Raw genomic sequence first — 24,682 nt, forward strand, 5'->3', positions numbered from 1 at the left:
CCCACCAAGGAATGTCTTTATTCTTCGTAATGCCATCTATTATTGAAAAAGTGTGGTGGAGATGGTTGTCTCCTTTCCAAAACAGTCTAGCAGATTACAGGACACTGCTCACTTGCATGTCCACATTTCTTTTCTGCGATATCCCAGAAGCAAAAATTTTTGAACCGATGAATCGGTATCTTCTGTTATTCAAATGTCAAGAAATTTCATTGACATGTTCGGACATTGTTGGGTCCAAAATGCATACTGAGGATGACTGACCTACCAAAAATGGGGGTCGTTATTTCCCTGGAAAATGAAATCTACGGCACCACCGCCCCAATTTACTGTGGCTCCAAAAGCTGGTAAGAAAAAAAAAAAAACTACCCCTTCTGGAGCCGCTTATTTTATGGTGCTGAAGAATTAACAAAATAGCAAAATGGAAACACGAGCAGCCGAGGGCTTCTCCTTCAGGGAAATGGCTTGTCCGGTGATCCTATCAACTGAAAGATCAAAAGAGCAACAAAAATCACTTGAATGAAACTCGGCATGAAGAAAAACATACATTATCATCACAAAGAGCAAAGAAGAGCGCAGGGCTACTTATTGGCACCAATTAGTTTGCATTTCTTACCCATCAAAGAAAAGAGTACGAGGTTCATACCTTTACGCAATCCTCCAAGTCGTTCAAGTCCTCTTTACTTCGTACATGAGTCTGAAGCAGCAAAATTTAGCTACGTCACTGAATGGATGGTCTAACTATGTTGTCATCGCAAGTGATGCTTGTATTTTTTATAATCACATAGGAGGTATTTTTTTGGAACTCCAGCCAAAAAATTAAGCCCTTAGGCGAAAATTCCCTTACAAAATAAGTTTTCAGGTGTAGTATTGGTATAGGGTGGAGTTGGATCGTACGGTTGTATGATCCAACCATTATAACCTATTATAACCTAGCGGCGTCGGTTTTTGAGTTTCCCGGATAACCTCCGACTCCGCCGATAAAACGAGAAAGTCGAAACCGACCGCTTAATGGAAGGAAGCGCGATACGCAGACTGCAGTTACCTCGAAAATCCGCTCGGCTGCAGAGCGTTGTCCCTTGGCAGAGCAAGCCTGAACAACCAGGCCTGCAGCGACGGTCGACGGCCAGAAGCACAACAGCTCATGGTGCGAGAGCGAGCTTATGGCCAGTACCTTAGCATGCCTTTCGAGTTCTTCATCGGCCTCTACTGCCTTGAGGTAAAACCTGTTCACCCAATCCAAAAGAAATGATAGTCTTTCCTAATCCTCCACCGATTCAAATGACCAAATGGAGAGCAGCGTCCGCGGACCGATATGCAGAGGTCTGTAGTTTTCGTACCACAAGAAGTTCAAGGTCGTTGGTGAGAAGCATTCGTACTCCAGCACATCCAGAATGACCCATTCCATGGCCACCACTTCACACCGACGGTACAAATTGTCCCCAATCTGAAACTCTTCATTCCTAATACTGCAGGAATTAGAAGACCGAGAAGTAAGTAATCCGAGAGGCAATCAAACCCCAATTATTCTTCCTCAGGAAATCAATAACAAAGAAGGAAAATGAAAATCTTGACTTGGACTAACAGGATGATTGGGGGCAAGGGGAGGGTGGGATGGGTGGGTATGCATAAGATATTACCTGTTGAGAGGTTGATTTTCTTCGATCCTGGTGGCCAGAGTGGCGCAAGCGATTCCGAGGATCTGAAGGCGACTTCCGCTTCTGAAAGAACCTCTGGAGAGGAACCTGTCGAGCAGGCTCACGCTTAAGAAGATCGTCTCCGATTGAAGACTGCAGCTGGTGCAATGCTGCAGAGCCGATTACGAAGGCCTCATCAGCTCCTTTAGAAGACGGCTTAATGCTTATACGTACCAACTGCTGGAAAGTTACTATGGCCCAGGCTTTCGGTTTCGTGCGCTTGGTAGTAGAAGTTCCTTTTTCTTGGAATGAAATAAACCTTTTCCAGGGACGACTTATGTTTACTGGTTCAAACTTTTCACAACAAAGCTTGCGTGGTCTGATCAAATTTTATGTAATTTCTAATTTAAGTTCAATCCTTTTTTTGGTTGAAATATTTTTGGAAATATGTTTTGCATAGAAGCTGTTCAGGGCCATCAAACTCTCCCTAAAGTATTTTATAATATTAACATGTGATTGTTGTGTACGTAAACCCTAATGCCCTAAGCAAGCGTCCAGCCTTGATACTTAAACCGTTTATACATGTTAAGAAGCTCCGTCCGTCAGTGCCAAAGATGATCCAGAAATTAGCAAAAGTCTCATCCAGTGGTCCGGAAACAAAACTGTGGTGTCACAGAGAAGCCCATACTTTTTAGAAGCAATTAGCCACTGGAAGCGCACCTTTGTGCGGACTATGCAAGATAGCCCTCTGCAACACGTCCCCTTTTCGGGAAAAAACGAAGGCAGAATCAACCAGTACCGTCGAAAAGGTTGGGCTTTCGGATGAAATCAAGTTGAAATCATTTAACCCGAAAAGTTAAGAAAAGAGAAAAGATCTCAAGTTAGTAAAATCGTCGCCTATTTGAATCAACTAAGGACAAAAAGGGAAAAATTGGAGAGACAAAAAGGCGAAATACATCCCATAATCATGAAAAAGGGAATGGTATAACTAACGCACTTGTTTAATCTTCATTAAACAACGAGGGAAATTGTTAAAAGATTAATTTGGAGGATGAAATACCAACCCATAATTATATTATATCTTATAAGTAATGGCAGCAGTTTTCTGCAACTTACCCTAATATAATTATAATTATCTACAATTCCAAAAACTTTTATAAAAAAATTAAAATTTAAGAAGTAATTAATTTTGTATGCTTCAAAAATTAAATGACATTTATAACTTCTGCATAAATTAATGTCTATTTCAAGTGTGCATAACATGATAGACACTTTCTTAAACTTTCTGATTTAGATCTATAACAGTAACAAAGTTAAACCTCCACAAAGTTAAGAAATTACTTTTTTTTTTCAACTTTTCTTGTTTTACGCTGTTTGCCTTTTCTTAATACTAGCAGTATTCTAACTAATAAAAAAATTGTTTTCTAACTACACATCAAAATTGTGGGAGCAGATTGTAAGGCGAAGGGAATGGGAAAGGTTGGCCTATTTATTAATTAAGGGAGCATTTGAGTGACACCTTTCCCTAATACAGTTTTGCAAAAACTAGGTATTATGAATGCCAAGTTTTTTAATGAGTTTTAGAAACCTCTTTTTTTTGTGATACATCTAAAACCTGGTTTTTTAATAATCTAACGGGGACTATGCATTTCACTTCCTTTTACAAAATCCAGTTATGATGACATGCAAACACCTGATTTTGGAGGTAAAACTTGGTTTTGAAGTGTCACCCAAACACCTCCTAAGAGAGCGATAGAAACGGTCAAACCTTGAAATGCAATATTAAAAAAAAAAACTTGCAAAAAATATTGAAACGCAGTTTCTAGACTTTCCCAATTATTTCTCGAATAATTTTTACTGACATATCCATATGCTTTTGAAGCACTTCCCGTAAGGCAAGTCACATATAAAATGACCCAGGACGTCCTCCTACAAAATACTGAAAAGCCACTAAAGTAGTTAATGCTACAAAAGCAACCGTGTACAAAATTGCCCCCATCATCGAGTTCACAAAGCTTTTGTAAGTACCAAGATAAAAGGTTTGTGATCTTGTCCTCGTGAGTCGTGGAGGAATTTTTTGCTTGCGATGGTCAACCTCCCATTGACCAGGAAAATGAACGGAAAGGATTATAAGAGACGACAGAACAGTCAGAAGGTTTAAATCAAAGAGGTATAACCTATTTCTCAGGTGTCTTCATGGTGACATGAGCTTTTGTCAGTTCGTCTAAGTCGCGAAGATGTTTCAATATACCAACTCCTAAAAAAATTACTATAGACAAAATAGCTATTGGTTGAAGCAATTACTTGGCAAAACAAAACATTAGAAAAAAAAAAAAAAAAGATCGGCATTTTACCTCGACGATCCAGTTTACTAGAGACAATCTTTGACTGCAAATGACCCCGTCTTGTTCAGTTGCTGCTTGCTGTTCGACATAACGATGACGACAAGAACGCCTCCGCTCCCTGAATCTGAGTTTGCTATAGGTTTGTTCATCTTCGTCGTCTTCAAACATCTACAAGAGGAGGATGATTAAAATATAGTTTTTTCAAAACTCCATCTTCACGTTCGAATTGACACAGACTTATGATCTTACAGCCCTTCATTAGAAAAAGAAAGAGATAACATATACAGACTTAATTAAGTTTACTTACAAATTCTATTTGATACGTTTTGCCTCTCATAAGGATGAAGACAATAAGATGTTACATCACTGGCATTAGTGGAAGTGGGACATCGACCAATGCGCACGGCATTACAATCCTGACGATGTGAACAGCCGAAGTTTCTAATAGGAAGGACTTCTTAGGCTTTCTCACTAGAACAAATCGAAGAATATCCCAAAAAGAATTCATTCAAGTGAAGAAAATACTTAGAAATTCATATTCAATATTTATCGCAAATTTGCAAAGCCATTGCCGTAGTGTTTAATGATTTAGATATCTTTGGAAACGAAACCTTTAAAGAGGAGGTATGCGCATGTTGTCTTTAAAGGAACGAGCTGCCATCCTTTCATGTTTACTAAAATTGTTTCAGATGCCGAAACTATCAATTTTTTAACAATATAGCGATTTTAGGGTAGGAACTGAAAGAGCGAAAAGGCGATACTCACTCTGAAGTCGTCGATGTTTTCGATTTTAACCGCAACTGTACTGGATTTTCCCTCTTCGCTCCCTGATCTGCAAAATTCCTTCCTGTACTCAAGGAAAAGCAAAAAACAAGCCGAAGAGTGAACAGTCTCTCCTTGCCCTTCCGAGAACTCATCTCCTGATGATTCGAAGAAGATAGGAGAGAAATCGCTGAAACTCAGCAACGAACTGTCCGAAAGCGCGCTTGTCTGGAAACGATTGGAGAAGGGCCTATCTCCATCTCGGTTTTCATAATCGGAGCATGAGAACTGCTCTGAGCAAGCTAGATCGTGACGGAGCCCTTCTGCTTCTGCCTCGACAGTCAATTCTGAAACGCATGCTTCCGGAGCCTTTTCACGAAAAGTCTCAGACAGTTTCTCGCGCATTTCGAGATTATCTTTCTCGTTATCCGACGGATTTTCCGTCGAGTTTTGTCCTGGTATGTAAACTAGTTCCGGCTTGAAGCTATTGCTTCCCTCGCATATTTCGCTGCAACTTCTGTCGAAATTGCCGAATTTAGCCGTAGAAATGACCGCTTCGTCTGTCGATTTCATAAAATTCTCCAAGCCGAACTCATTCTTGAACTCGTCGCCGTGAATCCTAGCCGAAACGTCGGCACTAGCTATTTCCACTCCGGACGTACTAGAATTCGCAGCCTCCGGCTCTCTCACAAAACTCCTCGGTAGCCTCTTCAGTAAAGCCCTCCGGCACGACGATCGGGGCTTCCTTTGCACGCTCAACGGGAAGAATATTCCGTTCTGAACACCGAACTCCATGGGAAACGACGACGAATAGCATGAAGTGGACACAATCGGCCCTAACGGGTCCTCCGGCTGGGCTTCCCATACTGGGAGGTCGATCGAACGTCTCCGTCTGGCGATCTTCGATCTTCGCTTCCTGCAATGACTATCCGTAGCGCGACGTCGCTTTGGCCTTGTGGTTTCCGTGGACGATTCTGGAGGAAGACGGCTCGATCGGAGGACCGGGGGCATGGTGCGGACAGCAACCGCACGGAAGATGAATGCGGTTAAGAATTGTGGCTCGCAACGTCGAAGCGCACCTCAACTCACTCCTACAACCCTGAGAGAGAGAGAGAGAGAGAGAGAGAGATCATGAGCACTGGTGCTGACTAGCGAGCATTTATAGTCCTCCCACCTGGCTCCACGTCAGCTCCTTTAACTAACTCGACTGCTGCCGTACTGTGCGAAGGTTACTGGTCTTGCTGCTGCCCCGAAGAAGAAAATGTGAACAAAATAGTTTCTGTGTATATACAAAAACATGTCCCGAATTTTTAAAGCACATGAAATTCTATGCGCAAATCAGATTCTAGCATTCAAAAACTTAAATTTGTTGATTTTTCAACGCTTATAAAAATATCAAAATTTGGTAATTTTTTTTTGTCTTTTTTAAAGCGTTTCAATAATTTATAAAGATTTTTGTTTGTAAAAGAATAACATAAAAACGGCTACTTAACGATAAGAAAATGCAAAGGAATATTGATGTTTAAATCGGTTTTCATATAAATAAGTTTTGGCACAATTTTAGACCTCAATGTGACATTTCAAATACAAAGCGAAAAAGGCTTAATAAATAAATTGTGTAGGGCTGCTTGAGCTGCTTAGGGTTTAGCCCGTGTGCCATGAGTTCGATTCTCATAAACTGCAGCACAATGAAACCTAGCATGGTGAGTTTTGGCTCCTCAAGCATCGCCCCTTCCTCTCGAAGGAAGACCAGTAAACCATTATTCAAAAATCGAATAAACATTTAGAACAGCGAAATAAATTCTATTTGTCCAAAGTGCATGCAAAATAATACGTATATAACGTATATCTCTAAGAATCAACCATTTCTAAAATATTAATATATATGAGTGGTGATAAGTCGAAGACCTGAGACCAAATAGCAACCCTATATACATATATATTAAACGGGACATGAATTGCGACAAAGCTTTTCGGTCATCAAACGGGACCGTGGCATTCGTGACATAGCCGCTAGCTAAGAACGAGTCACTTGTTGAAGCAAACACAAACTCCAACTCCAAGAGGCCACAGAGTCGTGGTCAAGCGAAATGCCTATATATTTAAAAATGCACACACAAAGAGTATTTAGTTTCGCTTTTACGTCCATATATAAACAAATGGCAGAAATTAGCATGAGCCAATACACTGGTAGAAATTTAAATTTAAAACACATCTTTAATCAAATCAGATTCACAAACGAATCTGATTTAATAAATCGTTTAGCTTTCTTATTCGATTCAGAAACCCATTTTGATAACATTGCTTTAGATCACATCTACATGATATCATCCTTTTTAGAATGTATCCGGCAAATTGATTCCTGGAATGTAACTCCATAATTGACATCGCTGACTAACTTATCATTACAAGCAAAAATAATTTAAAAACGAGAAGAACAAGAAGTCGATCTTCAAATAGAAATAGAAATTAAATTTTTTACTTAATTAGCACAGACAGGACGCCAGGGCGGAACAGATAATAAGCACATGGTTCATGTGGGGAACAGAAACGTCATCTTTAGATAGGTCCGTGAAGGGATTTAAATGGACCTGTTTCACTGTGTTTGGTCCCTGTCTAATGCATCAGATCCGTGACGTCGGGAGTAGAAAAAGAAGAAGGGATATCGATGGTTTAATTCGGATACAATCTACTGTTTGGATTTTAATCCAAAGTGCGAGTATCAGAAATAAGAAAACTCGATCTGATCAATACTCGGATAACATTCTTCTGATATGTGATTTTCTTACTGAACCCAACGTCACGAGCGAAGCAGATTACTGCATATAAAAAATATTTGACCTTCGATAGATGGAGTGATATCTAATAAATCGTACTCATCAATATAAATCCAATCTATTGACATCTCGGATATGATGTGGAGTTACTAACGGGCCGTGCACGCTTTTGGCTCCTCCTCACACGTCATGTAAGTTTGGATCAAAACGCGGACCTTGTAACCATTAGTTAATTCAGGATCAGTCCAGAAGATGTCAAGGAAATTAACATTCTAAATCAGTAATCGGACAAAGATAAAATATCCGGATTTTGTTACCAATTCTCGTAAATCTTCAAATTTCATTGATATCTACATCTAATTAGACATAAACAATTGTTTTAGTTTGCCGCCGAAGGTTTCAAAAGGAGATAGTGCATCTTGAGCTTGGCAATGTCAGGGGCGGAGTCAGAAACTTTTAATGAGGAGGGCCAAATTAAAGTTTCTAAATTTTGAATATGGCTGAAATATCATTTTTCAAAATTTTTATATAAAACAAATAAAATTTTTTAAAATTTACATGTAAATTTTAAAAAAATATTTTTTGGAGGTGGGGCTACGACCCATGCGGGCCCTACCTTGTCTTTGTCCCTAAGTACTGCATTCTAGCGCCATCAAGGTACGAGTATCATACCCATGAAAATCGACGATTGAACTCCTACCGGCGCGCCAGCTCAACCAACTACACTATGCCCCAGTGCAGTCAACAACTATATTAATATATTAATATGAATCCCACGATGTAACAGCCCTGCCCAAATAACAAGAATAATTACTTTGAATTTAGTAGGTAGCTTTTATGAGTTTATATTTTTAATTTGTTATGCAATTTTAAATTACTCTTACGTATAGAGTTTAGAGAAAAGACTTTTGATAAGTGCCATTTCTGATTCTCTATTGTTGAATTAGCTAATCAATGGTGCCTATCAATTACCAACAAAACTAAATATTTTATTTTAAGTGGAAGTTTCTCAAAGATTCGCTGAGACATAAAATGTTGTCGTATTTGCACTAAAAAACCTACAAAAGTTATCACAAGAAAACAACTGATACCATTTTTTAGATGTTTGAATCTCATAAAATAGAAGATTAATGGTAGAAAAATAAGTCAAATTCTCCCTCTTAAAGCCCCGTACCAAAGAACTACTACTACAAAACAATTCGCTTAACACAAGATGGAAAAGGTAGTAAAAATAAATAAAACTTTTGTGGGGCCCCATCCTGACCTATTTGACAAATGACAGCCAGTAGTTCGTTAGAAGGTCAAACCTTCCCATATGACATAACCTCTCAACTTAGTTTACGATTTTCCGACGTTGCCCTTGTAAAGTTTGACAACGACCTTCAGCATTGTCCCTGTAAAACATGCTCCTTCTTGGTAAATTTTCGCCTTCACAGTGTCAATATTTTTAATAGGCTATTCAGATGGCCGGGTCCGGTAGCATGCGGGATCATAGTGCATTGCGGTCCACCAAGATTCCTGTTCAAAATGGTCCCGTTCTAATTCTTAAACAAAAAAAAAAATCACTATATTACTATATTTATTTAGTTATGTCATTATTATATTTATTTAACAATGTCATTATGCGTGTGTGAGAGACGTAACCTTTTTAATTGCGCTCCCTGGCTTGCACTATAAAAGGGCATTCGCCGTAGCACGCTCTTTCTGAAAGCTCTTGACAACTGTGTTGTTTCTACCGGCTTATGCAGATAGCCGATTGGCCGGAGAGAGAAACTGAGAAAGAGCGGTTCTACGTTCTACTTCTGCTGCCGCTGATCCGTTCATCTTGGTGATTCTGAAAGCAAGAACGAGGTGGACCAGAACGACGGGAAACGAAGATCGAGCTAAAAGGTAAATTGAAGCTTCTGGTGAGTCGTGGCGCTCTCGGTTGTCTTTAATCTTCTTTCCGATTGTGAAAACAAGGACATGCTTGATTTCCATTGAGGAAAACTCCTCCTTTCTTTTTTCTTTTCTTCAGCCTCTTAGCCCCGGCTCTGATCCGCTTTCTTTTTTCAGCATCCGCAAGATTCTTTTCTGTTTGTTTAGTGATTCTGATGCTCAAATCAGTCGGTGGATTGAGTTGTACGTCCTTAGTTGCATTCTTGTTCTTGCAGTTAGAATTTAGGAGCTAATTTTCAAATGTATTCTCTAAAATTGTCACCGCGTGAATGCAATCCAGTTGCTTAAAAGAAATCCATGCATAAATTCTACATTTTGTAGAAGTTCGAAAGAAGTTTACGCTGTGAAAGTTGTATTGTCAGATCCTTATAGGAGGAGCATGCCTCTGTACTATCTTGATCACTTCGCAGACGCTAAAATTTTGAAATATATATTTTTGAGACTAGAAGAAAATTTAGATAACTACATTCCGATTTGCCCAGCCGCTTGATTCTGGAATTTGGGAAATTAATCTCCAGAAACTTCAAGGTTTTAGTCAACTTTATCAGTTTTTCTCTTTTTGAAGCCTAATTGAAGGAATCGAAGAGTAAAGAACAATCCATTATCAGTACAACTGCAAGTTCCACGGTACTGAAACTTTCGGATTCCAAGTATCGGCCATTTTTTTAGGCGATTGAAACGTGATTTTTGGTTGTCCCGTGCTTCCCGATCGAATTTCGCTTCTTTTCAAATTTGTTCCAAATATTCCCTGGATGCCGAAATACCTTCGTTCCCGCTCATGGAATTGGAATTGATCCTGATACGGAATCTTTGAACTGCGCAGGATCGAGTGTGGCGATCTGGGATGGGGCAGGAGGAGTGTCCTGACGAGTTCGAGGTGGAGGAGGTGAGCGAGAGGCTCAAATCATCTCGAACGAGCCGGTTTAATTTGTTGTCAATCCAGCTTGGTCTGGATCGGGACCGCCGGTTCAGCAGCAGCCAGTACGTTCTCAGAGGCTTGAGAGGGTGCACAAGCTTCGTCATCCGCCCGGATAACTGGTTTTTCTCTCTCTCTCTCTCTCTCTCTCTCTCTCTCTCTCTCTCTCTCTCTCTCTCATGCAAAGCCTCTAAATTAGAATCACTTGGAAACATAAATAATCAGATTTCAGTAGAACTTGGTACTTGCAGAGTTTGTAAAATCTAACGAACAACTTTTACAAGTTACTGTTATTCAAGAATATATATATATATATATATATATATATATATATATATATATATATAGGAATTGAAGTCAGCTACACAAAAACCATGACTGGATGACTTTTTTTTAAAAAAAATCTTGTGATGCTAAAAACTATCCAAAAAATTGTGTATTTCGTAATGACAATTCATTGGTTATGGTTTTAGACATGAGATGTACCACTTGCGATGTTTTTTAGCATTTTAAATATAAAAAGTCATCTGGCCAATGGCATTATACATATGTATACACGTCCTTCATGCGAATGAATGATGGGAACTCTCTCTCTCTCTCTCTCTCTCTCTATATATATATATATATATATATATATATATATATATATATATATATATAGAGAGAGAGAGAGAGAGAGAGTTCCCATCATTCATTCGCATGAAGGACGTGTTTGAGCTTATGAAATTGCCACTGAAGTTGATCAATATTGTTAGTTGATTGATGGACAGAAAATGAGGTGTGAAGCAAACGAAGGTATGGGTTTGGAATTGAGGCGCTGTCATCCTTTACCATAGCTGATGCAAACGTTGAGAAATGCAGTAACTGTCTCGGAGTCTCAACGTCGCATTGTATATATTGCGTTTGTTACATCCCATCGCCACCAAACGGCGTCCCACTTCACCGAGGTGCTAACCACCGACAATATTTTCACATTTCGTTTTTATCATTTTCCAACAAATGAGATTCGGGGTGGGGACTGAACACAAATCATGGTCGGCTATATTTAGTTATGACCCATGGATGTAGGGTGGTAAGGCAGGCCACGAATGATGGCTTGGCCAGTGCAAGCTACAAATTTCAATAGAGATCACCCTTTACATAATAAGCCAAAGAACTCATCTTATAAAGATCAAATAAAAGGCCGACTTGATTCAACAGATATAAATCAGTATTTGATTCAAATCCACGTTAAAGTAGTCACATTTAAACCAAAAAAAAAAATCACATTGATTGGTTAATCAGAAAACGTTTCACTTTTGTATATGTTTTGTACAAATTTTTGGCCAGCAACCGAATCCAATTGCATGAAAAAATGCGTAGATTTTTTTTTTGCATATGTAGATTTGAAGTCAATCAAATATTATGAACATAAAGCAATAACTGGTTAGACAGATATGATGATAAGTCTGTCAGATGTTAATCCATTTTTTGCTCTGTCAGACTATCACCACAATGGACTACATACGAGATTTTAATAGTCCTTCAACTTCTTATATGTAATAGGCCAACCGTATCTTATTAAAGCGGGGTGGCCGGCAAGGGAAGGGTCCGGGGAGGGCATCAGGAGGGAGAGAGATAGAGAGGGAGAGAATCGGGGGAGGCAAGATGAGAAAAAAAGGGACGTATAGTCCTCTGGGTCTGTCCTTGTGTATGTAACTATTGTTTACACTGGAGTCTCAGATACTTTTAAGTGGTCTTTTTCTTCAAGCGTAAGGGAAGCTGGCCGGCGTCAGCTTCCGCCCGTTTGCTGTGTCTATTTCATACCAACCCGTGACGTTGAAGGTGAGCGTTTGATCTCCCGCCATTACGTGTCCTGGCTCTTTGCAAGCTCAGTTGCCGTTTAAACCATGGGCAGCTTCGTTTCCTTCATTGTGAGGCCCCTTGAGATTTGTGCCCCCATGGTTGTACAAGTCATGTTGGTATTTCTGCAACGGCCAACTTGTTACAACAAGATTCCATACATGAACTTACAACGAGTCATCAGCCTCACGCTCACGTGGATTTAATACGATCTGTCTGTTTTCTATTCTCTACTTCCCGACATCATGACGTGCAATGTCTTGTTTTTTATTGTGCATTTTATTTTGCCGGTGAATTCCAACCGGACTCAGCGACTGACTAGCTAATGTTTCATTATTTAATCGCATTTGACCTGAACCCTAACCGTGTTTATAACCCGCGTTTCAATGTTCATGTCAGCAGCTGATGCGACCTGATTTAATTATTTTTATAACGAACCGTGGTTTAGGTGGAAGACTTTCAACGAATATATAAACCTTTAAAGTGAAAATCGTTTGAATCGTTTTAAGCGGTAGCATAGCTTGTTATAATGGGAGACACTATGTTCTTGTTTTCGATTTGTTATCACTATGTTCTTGTTTCCGATTCTAGTGAGTATTATCACTATGTGCTTGTTTTCGATTCTCGTGAGTGTTATTTTCCCAAACATATGTTGCATCTATTAAATTGAAGGTAGCTGTCACTTACTCGACCTCGACTCAACCTCGACGCAGTCCAACACTCCAGAAACACCGAGAATGGAGGAGGGACTTGAGGCCTCATCCGAGTGATGGATAAACTTTTGCTCACTAAAAAAACCGTTTGAATCCCGATAACAATTTCATAAGACAAGAATTGGGAAATAAAAAAGCCTTCATCCAGGTGGTGAATAACCTCTCACCTACCCGAAAAACCATTTGAATCTCTACAACCTTCTAACTAGACGAGCATGGCGAGCATTAGCCTCAAAAAAGCCAGGCTGACCCACGACCAGCCACCTTAGCGTGGTCGCGCCAACCCCTTGGGGTCACGTCTTCACCTATTTACGTAACCACGAGCTTCATCCGCCCTTCGTCTTTTCGAAAAGTGGAAGATGGATCGACTACTTTGGTCGTGGCAAAACTATCTTAGTTAAGAACATAAATTGTTTCGTCGTCATTAGTTTAGAACAACCTTTTTTGGGGGTAAATGTATTCATTTCAATTTAAAACGACGCAAGCAGGTGCGTTCTTTTTTATCGTGAATATTCTTTTAGTTTAAAGTTATGGCTGATCTTTCCTTTCTTTTTGTCCCTTTTCCTTTTAAAGGAAATCGGCCTTTTGGCTGCAATAACTTAGAGATTTATTTACATTTGCTACAAGTTAGATACGCCTTGGACTTTTTCATAGAAAATGTAAGTTTCTCTCTAAGTTCTAAATTTTGAGGACTTCAAGTGTTTTACTAGCTAGAAGTCAGCCAATGCGTGGCGAGTAATGAAACTTTTTCCCTTTGAACTATTAAAAAAGAATGTCTTATTACTATTTGCGTCCACAGCCAACGTCGAGCAGACACAAATAACTACGTCATAGTGCAACTTAGTCATCGACGCTTGATTCATTCAGCTACGATCCTTGCACAAGAGCAATTTAAAACTTCGCAGTGTTCCCGAAGGTGACCAGGGTATAAGCAAAACATGTGCGTAAAGGAATCAAAGTTATTTTGTCGAAATTTAGAAGTTTGATTAAGAGGGTTCCTTTTTTTTTAATATATAATTTTGTTTTTCAGCCTAGTTGAAAGGGATTATAAGTTTGTCAAATAAAAAAAAATGAAAGGTGCCGAATTGAAACTTACTTTTATGGTCTTAAAAAACTGGCTAGCTACTTGGTAGCAGTTAAATGTACAGGTAAATGTTTCGTAAGCATAATTCCGACTGTGAAACACATAGCGGTCCATGTCCATGTGTTCACAAAATATGGACTCATACAACAAAGTCGAAACAACATTAAATGAGCAAGGGCCAACATATCATATCTCTCCCTTTTTCCATTGAATGTTCAAAATCTTTATGTATTTTACGTTTCTAAATATCTACCTCTTTATTGCCAAGCGATAGTAATGATTTTTTATTAAACTCAATGGCTTTTTCTTGTTACCGCTTAATAAAGGAAAGATGAAGAAATGCAAGATTCTTTCAGGTATAAATTTGCTATAGACATTGAGTTTGTGGTAGCAGCTCACTTATTATAGGCGACGTCCTTGGACTTTGTTGCAGGTGGTACCAGGCATGGGCTCGGTTCATCATCTTGTGGGCGGTCTACTCTTCCTTCTTCACTCCTTTTGAGTTTGGCTTCTTCAGGGGGCTTCCCGACAGCCTAGCTTTTCTCAGCATCGCCACCCAGGCCGTCTTCCTCATCGACGTCTTCCTTCATTTCTTCGTCGCCTACAGGGATGCCCAAACATATAGAATGGTCTACAAGAGAAGAAGCATCGCCATCAGGTGCGCTGCTTAACTTTCTTTTTTCTCGCACCGTTAGTTGTGATTTGTGAAAACCCCGAACCAAATCTTGATCTTGTCACTTGACTTTTTTCCATGGTGTTCATATATTATAGTCACATAAAACTCGTTTTTTTGAAAAAAAAATACAAAAAAACGTAATAAATTAAATGGCAGTTTAAAAATTAAAAAATGCATTTTTTAAAAAAACGTTCAAAATGAAAAAAAAACGTGTTTTCACTTTTTTCAGTTTTTTAAACCCATGTTTTTTGTTTTTTATTTTTTATTTGTTTCAAATCTACGTTTGTGTTATTAGTTTTTCACTTATTTTATTTTTTTTCTTTATTTTTAATTTTTTAAAAAATTTAAAAATTTACTGTATTTTTTTTATATTTTTCAAGCTCACCGTATTATACCGGTAAAAACTTTACCCTTTAAATCAAAAACTCTGGGATGTTATTTAGGTTATGATTCTGACAATAATGACATTGTTCGTCTCCCGTATTTTGCTGAAAGGGACTCTCGGGGCCACCACAAATCGGCTGAACCTAGGGATGGAAATGGATTCAATATATCTGATTATAGATCCAATTTCAAGTCCATTATTTGGATTTGGTAAAGAAATCCAGATCCCAGACTCGGATTAGTAGACAGTTTCATATTTGAATCCGAATCCAAGCCTAATATTCAATTGGGAGGATTACATATATGAATGTTAGTTCTTTTGCTAGTCAGATATGAAATCGTTTTGGAAAAATAGGACCAGAATCCAAGTGTGAATCTGAACCCGGTTGCATGTGATCTGATCAAGTAGAATCCGGTAAAGGCTATATCCTCCAAGGCATTTGCATGCTTACCTGGATATTATTTCTATTTTTTTTTTCACTTACATCAAGTTTTTAAAAAGGCTGTGTTCATTACAAAAGAAATCCGCCGATTCAAGCAGAACTGCAATAGATTCCTATGTACAGGCTCCAGTGAGGAGCCAATATTATGCATACTGGTAGAATTTACAGGATATGATGGTCAAGAAACTGTCACCTAAAGATGCATCAGTTTGTATAGGCAAGATTATAACAAACATATATTTGTCCTGCATTTGAAGGTACCTGAAATCTGGATTCCTGGTCGATATTCTTGGTTGCGTGCCATGGGACGCTGTTTACAAGGTACGCTCCTTCACCAAATTGGACTAATTAGTGTGTAGTATGGGTGATCTCAAGCTATCCTGCGGCGGCATTTCATTTGAACCTAAAAAAAAAAAGCTATGAACCAAGAACTTGACAGTATAAATCAAACAAAAGCATATAAACTCCAGCATTTTTAAAGATCTTCAACATGAGACTGCTTTCAAATATTGCTGCACACATGACATGCTGTGGTCCGCATGTGGAAATGGTGTGCATTTGGGTATATTAGACTTCAAGTCTAAGTGTCAAATTTCATTTGAATACCAGTTGCAATGAGTTAACGGCTTCAATTTGCACTTAAAAAGAATAATATATAGATGGATTACCAAGGTTTTTTAAGATCTCCAATATATGACTATTGAATTGAGAGTGACAAATCAAGTGTTTATGCAACAATATTGGCCGCGTCCGAATGGTAGCTAAAACTTTTCAGTGTTAATATGGCCATGTTTTTGCTATTTCGCTGATGTAGTTAACCACTCTTTTGTAATGTTTAGATTGAGAGACTGAAAATTTTCAATTAGAGCCATATTTTTATGCTTTAACTTGAGGAAAGGCCTCACAATTCTCCTTTTACAAGCCCCAGTTTCGCCGACAAATTAGTAGCCTCGATGTATATTTTGTCATGTTGGTACATGTAAAAACTTTGTTCCGTACTTCTTTCATGAAAAAAATGTTATTTCGTTTTCTTAACTTACAAAGCTTTTAACCTTTTTCATATGACAATGGTAAAATTCAATAAACTCTTCTTTGACGGTTGACAGTTGGACAGTAAAAGTTAGTTTCACGTCAAGAAAATTAAATGTATGACGAAATGCTTCATAATTGATCTGTTTTTTAATATACATGCGTCACTCATTAGTCATTACTAGTGTTTTTGTCTTCGTAAGCTGCTCATTTGCCAAGACAGATCTAAGAGGGCATGCACCAACACTACAAGCACTTGACAAATCTTGAAATGTGTTCATATGATTTCAAGTTTCTATACGGTCTTGATTGATCTTCTTGTTGGTTACTTGAGTGACCTTCTTGTACGCATGGCTACAAACGAGGAAGGCATTTCTTGATGCTTTCGTCAAATTCACTGAGGACACGATGGTGGGGGCACATGTAGGTTTGTGTGGACACAGACCCACACGAAGTACTCGTGTCCATATTAGTGTCCCATAACCATTTGTTTAGTTAGTAACTTGTTTATATGTTGTATTGATTTTTTGAAGGGTCTGCCCCCCAGTCGGAAATTGAAATTTCTGTCAACCGACTCGCGTGAAGTAGGTCCGGCAGAAGTAATATTGCATTTCTTGCAACATGATGTGCCTTCTCTTTTCTCCTATTAAAGCATGGCACTTGTGTTCTTCAACCTCCAACCTGTCATAAAGATTATTATCTTTTGTTAGTTCTTTCTTCTGGTTATTAGGCATGCCTTTTCCAAATATTCCATAGTAAAAACAGATTATAAGTCAGTGCACTAAACAATTTCTTTTAACTAGGCCTATGGGAGAAGAGAAGAAGTGAGATATCTGGTATGGCTCAGGCTAAGTCGAATATGTAAAGTGACTAATTTCTTCCAGAAGCTAGAGAAGGACATACGCATCAACTACCTGTTCACAAGGATAGTGAAACTTCTTGTTGTGGAGCTTTACTGCACACATACGGCTGCCTGCATCTTTTACTATCTAGCCACCACTCTACCAGCATCACAAGAGAGTTATACATGGATTGGAAGCTTAAAGTTGGGCAACTTTAGCTATGAGAATTTCCGAGAAATAGATCTGACAAAACGATACATGACATCACTTTACTTCGCCATCGTCACCATGGCGACAGTAGGTAATTATCTTCTTGCCTCGTTTAACTTTCATATGCTAAAGCTGTCCTCATATTTATATTCTTGTGGGCTTCTGTGCCATCAAACCGCTCTCTCTCTCTCTCTCTCTGACACAAACACACAAAGCCAATGTCTTTGTTAAGACAGGTTTGATAACCAGATTTCTTGACATCGAAGTGCCCGTCTTTAATTTGTATTTTGTTCTGAGTGAACCTGTTAAAAGTTATGGATTCCGCGTCCTTCCTTTCTTTTTTTTTATTATGCACTTCCGAGTTGCTTCCGACGAGGACATGCATCTTCTTACTGGTGTACATGAATAATTGCAGGTTATGGAGACATACATGCAGTCAATACCAGAGAAATGATATTCATCATGATATTCGTTTCTTTTGACATGATCCTTGGTGCTTATCTCATTGGTAACATGACTGCCCTAATTGTGAAAGGTTCGAAAACAGAAAGATTTAGAGATAAAATGACAGACCTAATCAAATACATGAACAGAAACAAACTTGGCAAGGAGATCCGTGACCAGATAAAAGGTCACGTCCGCCTACAGTATGAAAGTAGTTATACAGAGGCAGCCGTTCTTCAGGACATTCCAGTCTCTATACGTGCTAAGGTAGTAGGAATATGTCGAATGAGCTTTTACTCAACATGTATTCTGTACGATTGCCTTATTTCTTGGAATTTTAAATTTTATTGGGTAGTCGGTTCTCTATTGCCAGCATTTTTCTCTTATCTTGACCCTGATCTCTTCATGATCATAAAAATGCAGTTATAAACAAACAACTAGCACCAGTTTCGTTTCTCTGTAGGATGTTGTACTGCAAATTTATATCTACTTGTGCTTTAGCTGCTTGGTTCCTGGCTGGACTTCTCTAGTCATTGGATCAGGAAAAAGATCATGAGATTATGAAAATAAAGATCTAACATCCGTGACATATTTCATGAAGGTGTTTTTTCAAAACATAAACCATAACATTGACAATAGGTAACTACTAGAGACGCTTTATTTTTTCCAGAACTGTATTATTGATCTGAAGATTTTTCTTTTGACATCTTGCTCCACTATGATCCTGTTAGCTTGACTCCTGTTGCTTAGAATCTTAATTATCCGTGTTACTTTTAGATTTTTTTTGTCTAATATATGAAACAACCGAATCTATGAGTAACTCCTTTGGAATAGTCTTGCTGCATATTCTCCAAATTCTTCGTTGTATTCATTATTGTCATTTATGGACCATAAAGTTCTGTTGATAAGATTTTCTTTTTGCAGATCTCACAGAATTTATATAGTTCAGTGATTGAAAATGTTCCTCTATTCAAAGGATGCAGCTCTGAGTTTGTTAATCAAATAGTAAGTTGCATATATTCTTAATTACCAAAATTTATCACTTCATTAAGGACCTTTGGAGCGTGCGCATGGTTATACATATACATAGAAGTACGTACATGCAAGTATGCATGCACGGCACATGAAAAGTATCCTCTGCAACAATATCCTATGTCATAATGGTGATGATTGTAGGCCTTTTAATGTGTCTTGTCCTTTAATGAGTGTCATAAATTTGATGAGGCATTGGCCTTATCCTGAAACCGCAGAAACTTGTTTCCTCATATATATGTCTGTAGACCCCTTTCTTTTTCTTGCCAATTTGTTGCATCCACTCTTTGTTTATTAGTGTCTGATAGTAAGCTTCTTAATGTGGCTTCTCTCATACCAGTTTTGGTAATGTATCAGGTAGCTCGACTACATGAGGAATTTTTCCTTCCTGGGGAAGTGATAATGGAGCAGGGGAATGCTGTTGACCAGCTTTATTTTGTTTGTCATGGAATGCTGGTAATAGTTCAATCTTATCATCCATTTATTCCTAGTGTTCCGGTTCCATGTCATCTCTTTGTTCAATAAAACTGAGCTCCAGTTTTCCTCTTTAAAGTTTAAACTATTTGAGAAATCATCTTACTCCTTGTGGATTCTGACAAAAATATTTTATTTCATAACTTTTTCTTTTCTGTCTTTCATTGCTCTCATCCTGTCACGATCGTGAGAACCTTGCATATTAATAGAAATTCAATGGGTTTTGGTTTCTCGACTTTGAACTAACAAATGCTTTTCTATATCAAGTTCTAACTTCTAAAGTATAACATCATGTGCTTGAAGACAGTATTTCTTGCATAGTTTTACTTGAACACAACTTCATTGGAACTGAAATATCTGAGTAATTTACAGCATTATCCCAAACTCCTGTTTTCTTCTAGACTATTTAGCTTGTTAGCTAAATCTTACCTTAAAGACTTGTAATTTACTTGACTTTCTTGTACAGGAGGAAATAGGCATAGGAGAAGATGGTTTGGAGGAAACTATTTTGCAGCTTGAACCTAATTGTTCATTCGGTGAAGTTGCTGTTCTCTGCCATATCCCTCAACCCTACACAGTCCGTGTTTGTGAATTATGCAGACTTTTGAGGCTTGACAAACAGTCATTTACAAATATCCTGCAAGTATACTTTGTAGATGGGCGGACAATCCTAAATAACCTTCTTCAGGTAGATATTTTGCTCACTGCACACCTGAAACTAAAGCATATAAGTACGATTGTTTTTGTCAATATGGAGACTTGTCTAGCTTACTTCCCATTTGATGTATTGGTGGAGATGTCAATGATTCAAGATGAGGATTTCTTGAAATATGGCATTGAAAAATTGCGTGAAATTTGACCAACCCTTCTATCATGCTCAGAAGAGTTTCAGACAGCTGGCTAGGTAGGATAGCTCTAAGCTTCATATTGAGGGGACTTGAGTTCAATACTTGAGCTCTGGATTCTTTGTCAGAAACCTGAAAAATTCAGTTGCTGACATTGTATCCCAAAAATCTGGACTGAGATTTACGAAGAAGCTGGCAGAATCCAACATTCTGCATTTAGAAGTTACTGGTTCTCACAGGAAAATCTTCCAACATTTTTTGCTTCACCAGGAAATCATCCACCTGCAGAACAGGCCATAAGAGAATGGTTAAAATGAAAACAAATGTTTGGGTGACATGCTACTTCGTTGAGGCTAATTACCCGAACAGTTGGGCTGAAAGTTTTAAGAGTTCCAAAGAAAGAGACGTAGCCTACATGGTAGTGTGCAAAATTACAGAAATAAGAATACGTATTGCCCCACCGTGCATCAAATTCATTAAAATAGCAGCCATGTCTCCGTGTACCTAAGGGGCTACTGAAGGCTTTCTAGTGGAAGGAGGTCAAGGTTCAATAGCTGGGGTATATCTCTTAACGTAACCTGGTAATGTCCATTGGATAGTTGTTTATTTGGCACCCTGTTCTAGCACTATTTCCTCTTCTTGTTCAGAGCAGCCCATTTTGCTTTGTTTGTTGCTTTTGTTTCTTTACTTAGTTTTTTCCCTCTCTATTGGAATAGGTTCCTTTTATCGATCTTTTAACTGTCACTAATATTTCATACTGTGCATGTCGGAGACTTGAATTAACCAAATCTGCATACTGGCAGGTGAAGGAGTCAAATGTTCGGTTAAAGCAATTGGAATCAGACATTACGTTTCACATTGAGAAGAAAGAAGCTGAAATTGCTTTAAGATTAAATAGTTCTGCCTTCCATGGAGATCTACACCAATTGAAGGCGTTAATTCGAGCTGGAGCAGATCCCAATAAGACAGATTATGATGGACGTTCAGCTCTGGTACCACAATTTAATCTGTCTCTCTACAGCATTTTCTAGTTAGTTTTCTTGTTTTAAAACGCAAAGACATTAATCAATCTTTAGCTTTTGGCTAACATGTTAGCTTAATATCTTAGTTTAATTTACACCGGCTACCTTTTGCTTTTCAGCACCTAGCAGCATCAAAAGGCTATGATGACATAACTGCATTCCTCATTCAGGAAGGAGTCGACATCAACCTGAAGGGTAAAATTGTTACTACATGTAGGAGAATTTAAATCTTAAAGCCTGATTTGACTTCCATTTCAACTGATAATTTTAACAGATAATTTTGGAAACACACCACTTCTAGAGGCTCTCAAGTATGGGCACGACAGAGTTGCTTCGTTTCTGCTAGAAAATGGAGCATCCTTAAATATTGATGATGCAGGAAGTTTTCTTTGCCATGCTGTTGCTAGAGGAAATTCAGATTTCATTAGGCGCCTTGTATCATATGGTGTAGATCCAAATGCCAAAGACTATGATTATCGAACACCACTCCATGTTGCCGCTGCACAGGGACAGAATTTGCTGGTCAAAATTTTATTGGGGGCTGGAGCAGATGTGCTTCTGAAGGACAGGTATTATTATTTCAGTTTTTCTCTTATAAATCCTCAAGGTTCCTCCACTATTGACTCTTATTGTGCACTTTCCATTAACAGCATAAAACGAACTGGTGGTGGCTCATGTTCTCGTTTGATGCTTAAGCTTATTTGCTTTTTGTCGCCTTGCATATACTCGTCATCTTGTGTGCCATAGCTAACGGTAAAATGGCGCTAGGTATTGTGAAAATAGGTTTAGATTTCGTTTAACAGTGCTAATTCATGTCCTCACTGTTTGCAAAAGAAACTTTAATTGTTAGAACGGAGTGGTTACCTGTGTGATGAATACCTTTGATTGGTTATATTGGAACTTTTTTGGTGTTTTTAATACTAAATATTGATCAAAGGATTTTTGAGCCAAACATTCTTGTCCTATTCCATATCTCGTGAAGATGATGAGTTCAAATGCGGCATAACAAGAAGCGTACATTATTTTACATTTTTTTTTTACCTTGGTTAAAAGGAAGATAACGGCAAGGCAAATGAATTCAAAATTTCATACCTTATATAGTGCACAAAAATGGTTATTCCTCTTTCCTTGTGGCCATATCCCTGATCTACAAGCAGCTCCAACTGCCAGAGATTGCTCAATCTCTCCCAGAATAATTGCTCGATCTGGGAAGTACACTTTGCGAATTTCCTCTTCAGCTAGATCTTCAAAATTTCTACTAGTCATGCTTTCAAATGTACTTTAATGGTTTGCTTGCCTTTTTAGGCATTAAGATGCTTCAACATCCTTTGCTGCAGGACACCTTTTTTTTTTTGGGGGGGGGTGGGGTGGGGGGGGGGGGAAGGGTGTTGTTGTCGTTTCTTCTTGTTAATCTTTTGTTTAATGTTGCTCCTTCTTTCATTTCTAGATGGGGAAACACTCCTATTGATGAAGCACATAGAAGTGGAAGTAAACAAATAATGAAATTACTCGAGACAGCCAAAAGTTCCCAGTTGTCGCAGCTCCCGGACTGCTCCAAAGAAGTCCAAGGTAAACACGATTACTTCATAAGAAAGCTTCTTGAGTTTACCACAATAAACTCTCCAGGCCAACAATGAACACTGTATCCCTCATGTGGAAATTCATTGTCCTAACTTAAAATTTATTAAGATTGTGGTCTTTCGAAAACCATTATCTACTGTGCTTTTCAGAAAATTCTACCAGGGTTAATCCAAAGCTCGGCCTTGCTGGAGCTCAAAGCAATCAAAGATGGTTAAATGTTCACTTTTGTCAAATCCTAATTGTATCTCAAGTTCAAGGCTTGATTAGTTTTATCAAACTGCCCTAAAGACAACAGAGAAACTCATCTTAATTGGGAACATTCCTATCAATTGTAGAATTGCCTTACGGAGAGAGGTTTCCTCATAGTTTGCAAAGATACCTTCTTAAGGTTGAGGGGGTTCATATTTGTTTTCCACAAGTTCCTAACGTAGGTAGGAGTTCCTCATGTTCTTGCCGTGCAACAAGGATGAGTTCCATTACTTTTCTCTTGTATCTTTCCACTTTAGCACTTGAAACATGGATCTGAGGCATCTTCTTGTAACGATTGCACTGGTTCCCAAACGAAAAAATTTTATTAAGCTGGTTTTGATGCTATTTATAGAGAGTATGGGCAACAAAATTTGATTGGTTACTTGATGTATTGTTCGGAACAGATACCAAGCTCCTGAACTGTCCCCTCCCTTCCATATCACAGTTGTCGAAATCTTTGATTTTTTTTTTTTTAACTTTTGAATATGAAAATAATGTCCTTTTGAGAGATACCATGTTGCAGTCCTATGTTCAATTTTGGGATATTTTGTGCCATCCCGCAGTCTTCGTTACATCCCTTCTCTGGATTCTTGAATATCCACTAACAAGTAACTTTAAATCACAAAACCATCAAACTGCAGATAAGCATTTGCGGAAGAAGTGCACCATCCTACCTTTCCACCCGTGGGCTCCAAAAGAGAAGAGAAGGGAAGGAATTGTGATGTGGATACCCGATACTCTTGGGGAGCTAATAGAGTCTGCTTCAGAAAAACTCAATTATTCTGCTTCAAGTCTCTTGTCTGAAGATGCTGGGAAGATCCTCGAATTGGACATGATTTCTGATGGTCAAAGGTTGTATTTGGTTAATAATGGTGCCAATGATACATGGAGATCATAATTTGATTGCGAAACGTAATTACATATGTTCAGCCATACATGTTTGTACAATTTATTTAATAATTGAATCACATTTACTATTGTTGTGCATCAATTTGTCAACAAAAGTTGCTTTTCTTTTAGTGAACTGGCAAAAGTTAACCTGAGAAAAAGCAGAGAAGAGTATACTGCAGAATTGCTTTTCAAAGAATATAAACTCAATCTTGCTGATTAATTGTGTTAAGCTGTTGACTTCTGTTCATCTTAAAATTGCAACTGGACATGATGCTAGATATATAGGATGCTCACAACCATTTATTAATGCTAGACATCTTTTTTCAAGAAAAATGGGGAAAAAATCCATTTTATTTAAAAAAGGGTCGAGAGATGGACAATAAAATACAATATTTTCATATTTCACTTGCAACTATCCTTGATTGCTATGAGATCTTGATCTCCCTCTTATTTCACTAGAAAGTTGATATTTAAGGTAGTGCATTGCTCATGATATGTATGCATCACCATTAAACTTCCTTTACCTCTGTTCACGTTGCCCTGGAAAAG

General features: G+C 38.3%; 2 protein-coding genes across 3 annotated transcripts; one reads left to right on the plus strand and one right to left on the minus strand.

Moving 5' to 3' along the window:
- Positions 1-75: 75 nt before the first annotated feature.
- LOC116262991 (cyclin-SDS) lies at positions 76-2,003 on the minus strand. 2 transcript variants are annotated; one of them, XM_031642549.2, is made up of 5 exons: positions 1,638-2,003; positions 1,338-1,466; positions 1,043-1,223; positions 644-694; positions 76-482 (listed from the first exon to the last, which is right to left on the minus strand). In XM_031642549.2, the coding sequence occupies exons 2-5, from the start codon at positions 1,403-1,405 to the stop codon at positions 450-452; spliced, it is 333 nt and encodes a 110-aa protein (XP_031498409.1). In that variant the 5' UTR covers positions 1,406-1,466; positions 1,638-2,003; the 3' UTR covers positions 76-449. The 2 variants fall into 2 exon arrangements, with proteins under 2 accessions (XP_031498409.1, XP_031498408.1); XM_031642548.2 differs by lacking the exons at positions 76-482; positions 644-694; positions 1,638-2,003 and having other exon boundaries at positions 715-1,223; positions 1,338-1,589.
- Positions 2,004-9,319: 7,316 nt separating this feature from the next.
- On the plus strand, positions 9,320-24,223 carry LOC116261906 (potassium channel KOR1-like). The gene is made up of 14 exons (XM_050080141.1): positions 9,320-9,408; positions 10,280-10,494; positions 14,445-14,669; positions 15,772-15,835; positions 17,347-17,686; positions 18,011-18,306; positions 18,964-19,044; positions 19,429-19,527; positions 20,012-20,233; positions 21,194-21,382; positions 21,532-21,607; positions 21,687-21,981; positions 22,860-22,981; positions 23,884-24,223. Exons 2-14 carry the CDS (start codon positions 10,301-10,303, stop codon positions 24,138-24,140), a joined length of 2,460 nt encoding a protein of 819 aa, XP_049936098.1. The 5' UTR covers positions 9,320-9,408; positions 10,280-10,300; the 3' UTR covers positions 24,141-24,223.
- Positions 24,224-24,682: the final 459 nt, after the last annotated feature.

The sequence above is a fragment of the Nymphaea colorata genome, chromosome 10 (assembly GCF_008831285.2).
Source record: "Nymphaea colorata isolate Beijing-Zhang1983 chromosome 10, ASM883128v2, whole genome shotgun sequence".
NCBI classification, from domain to species: Eukaryota; Viridiplantae; Streptophyta; class Magnoliopsida; order Nymphaeales; family Nymphaeaceae; genus Nymphaea; species Nymphaea colorata.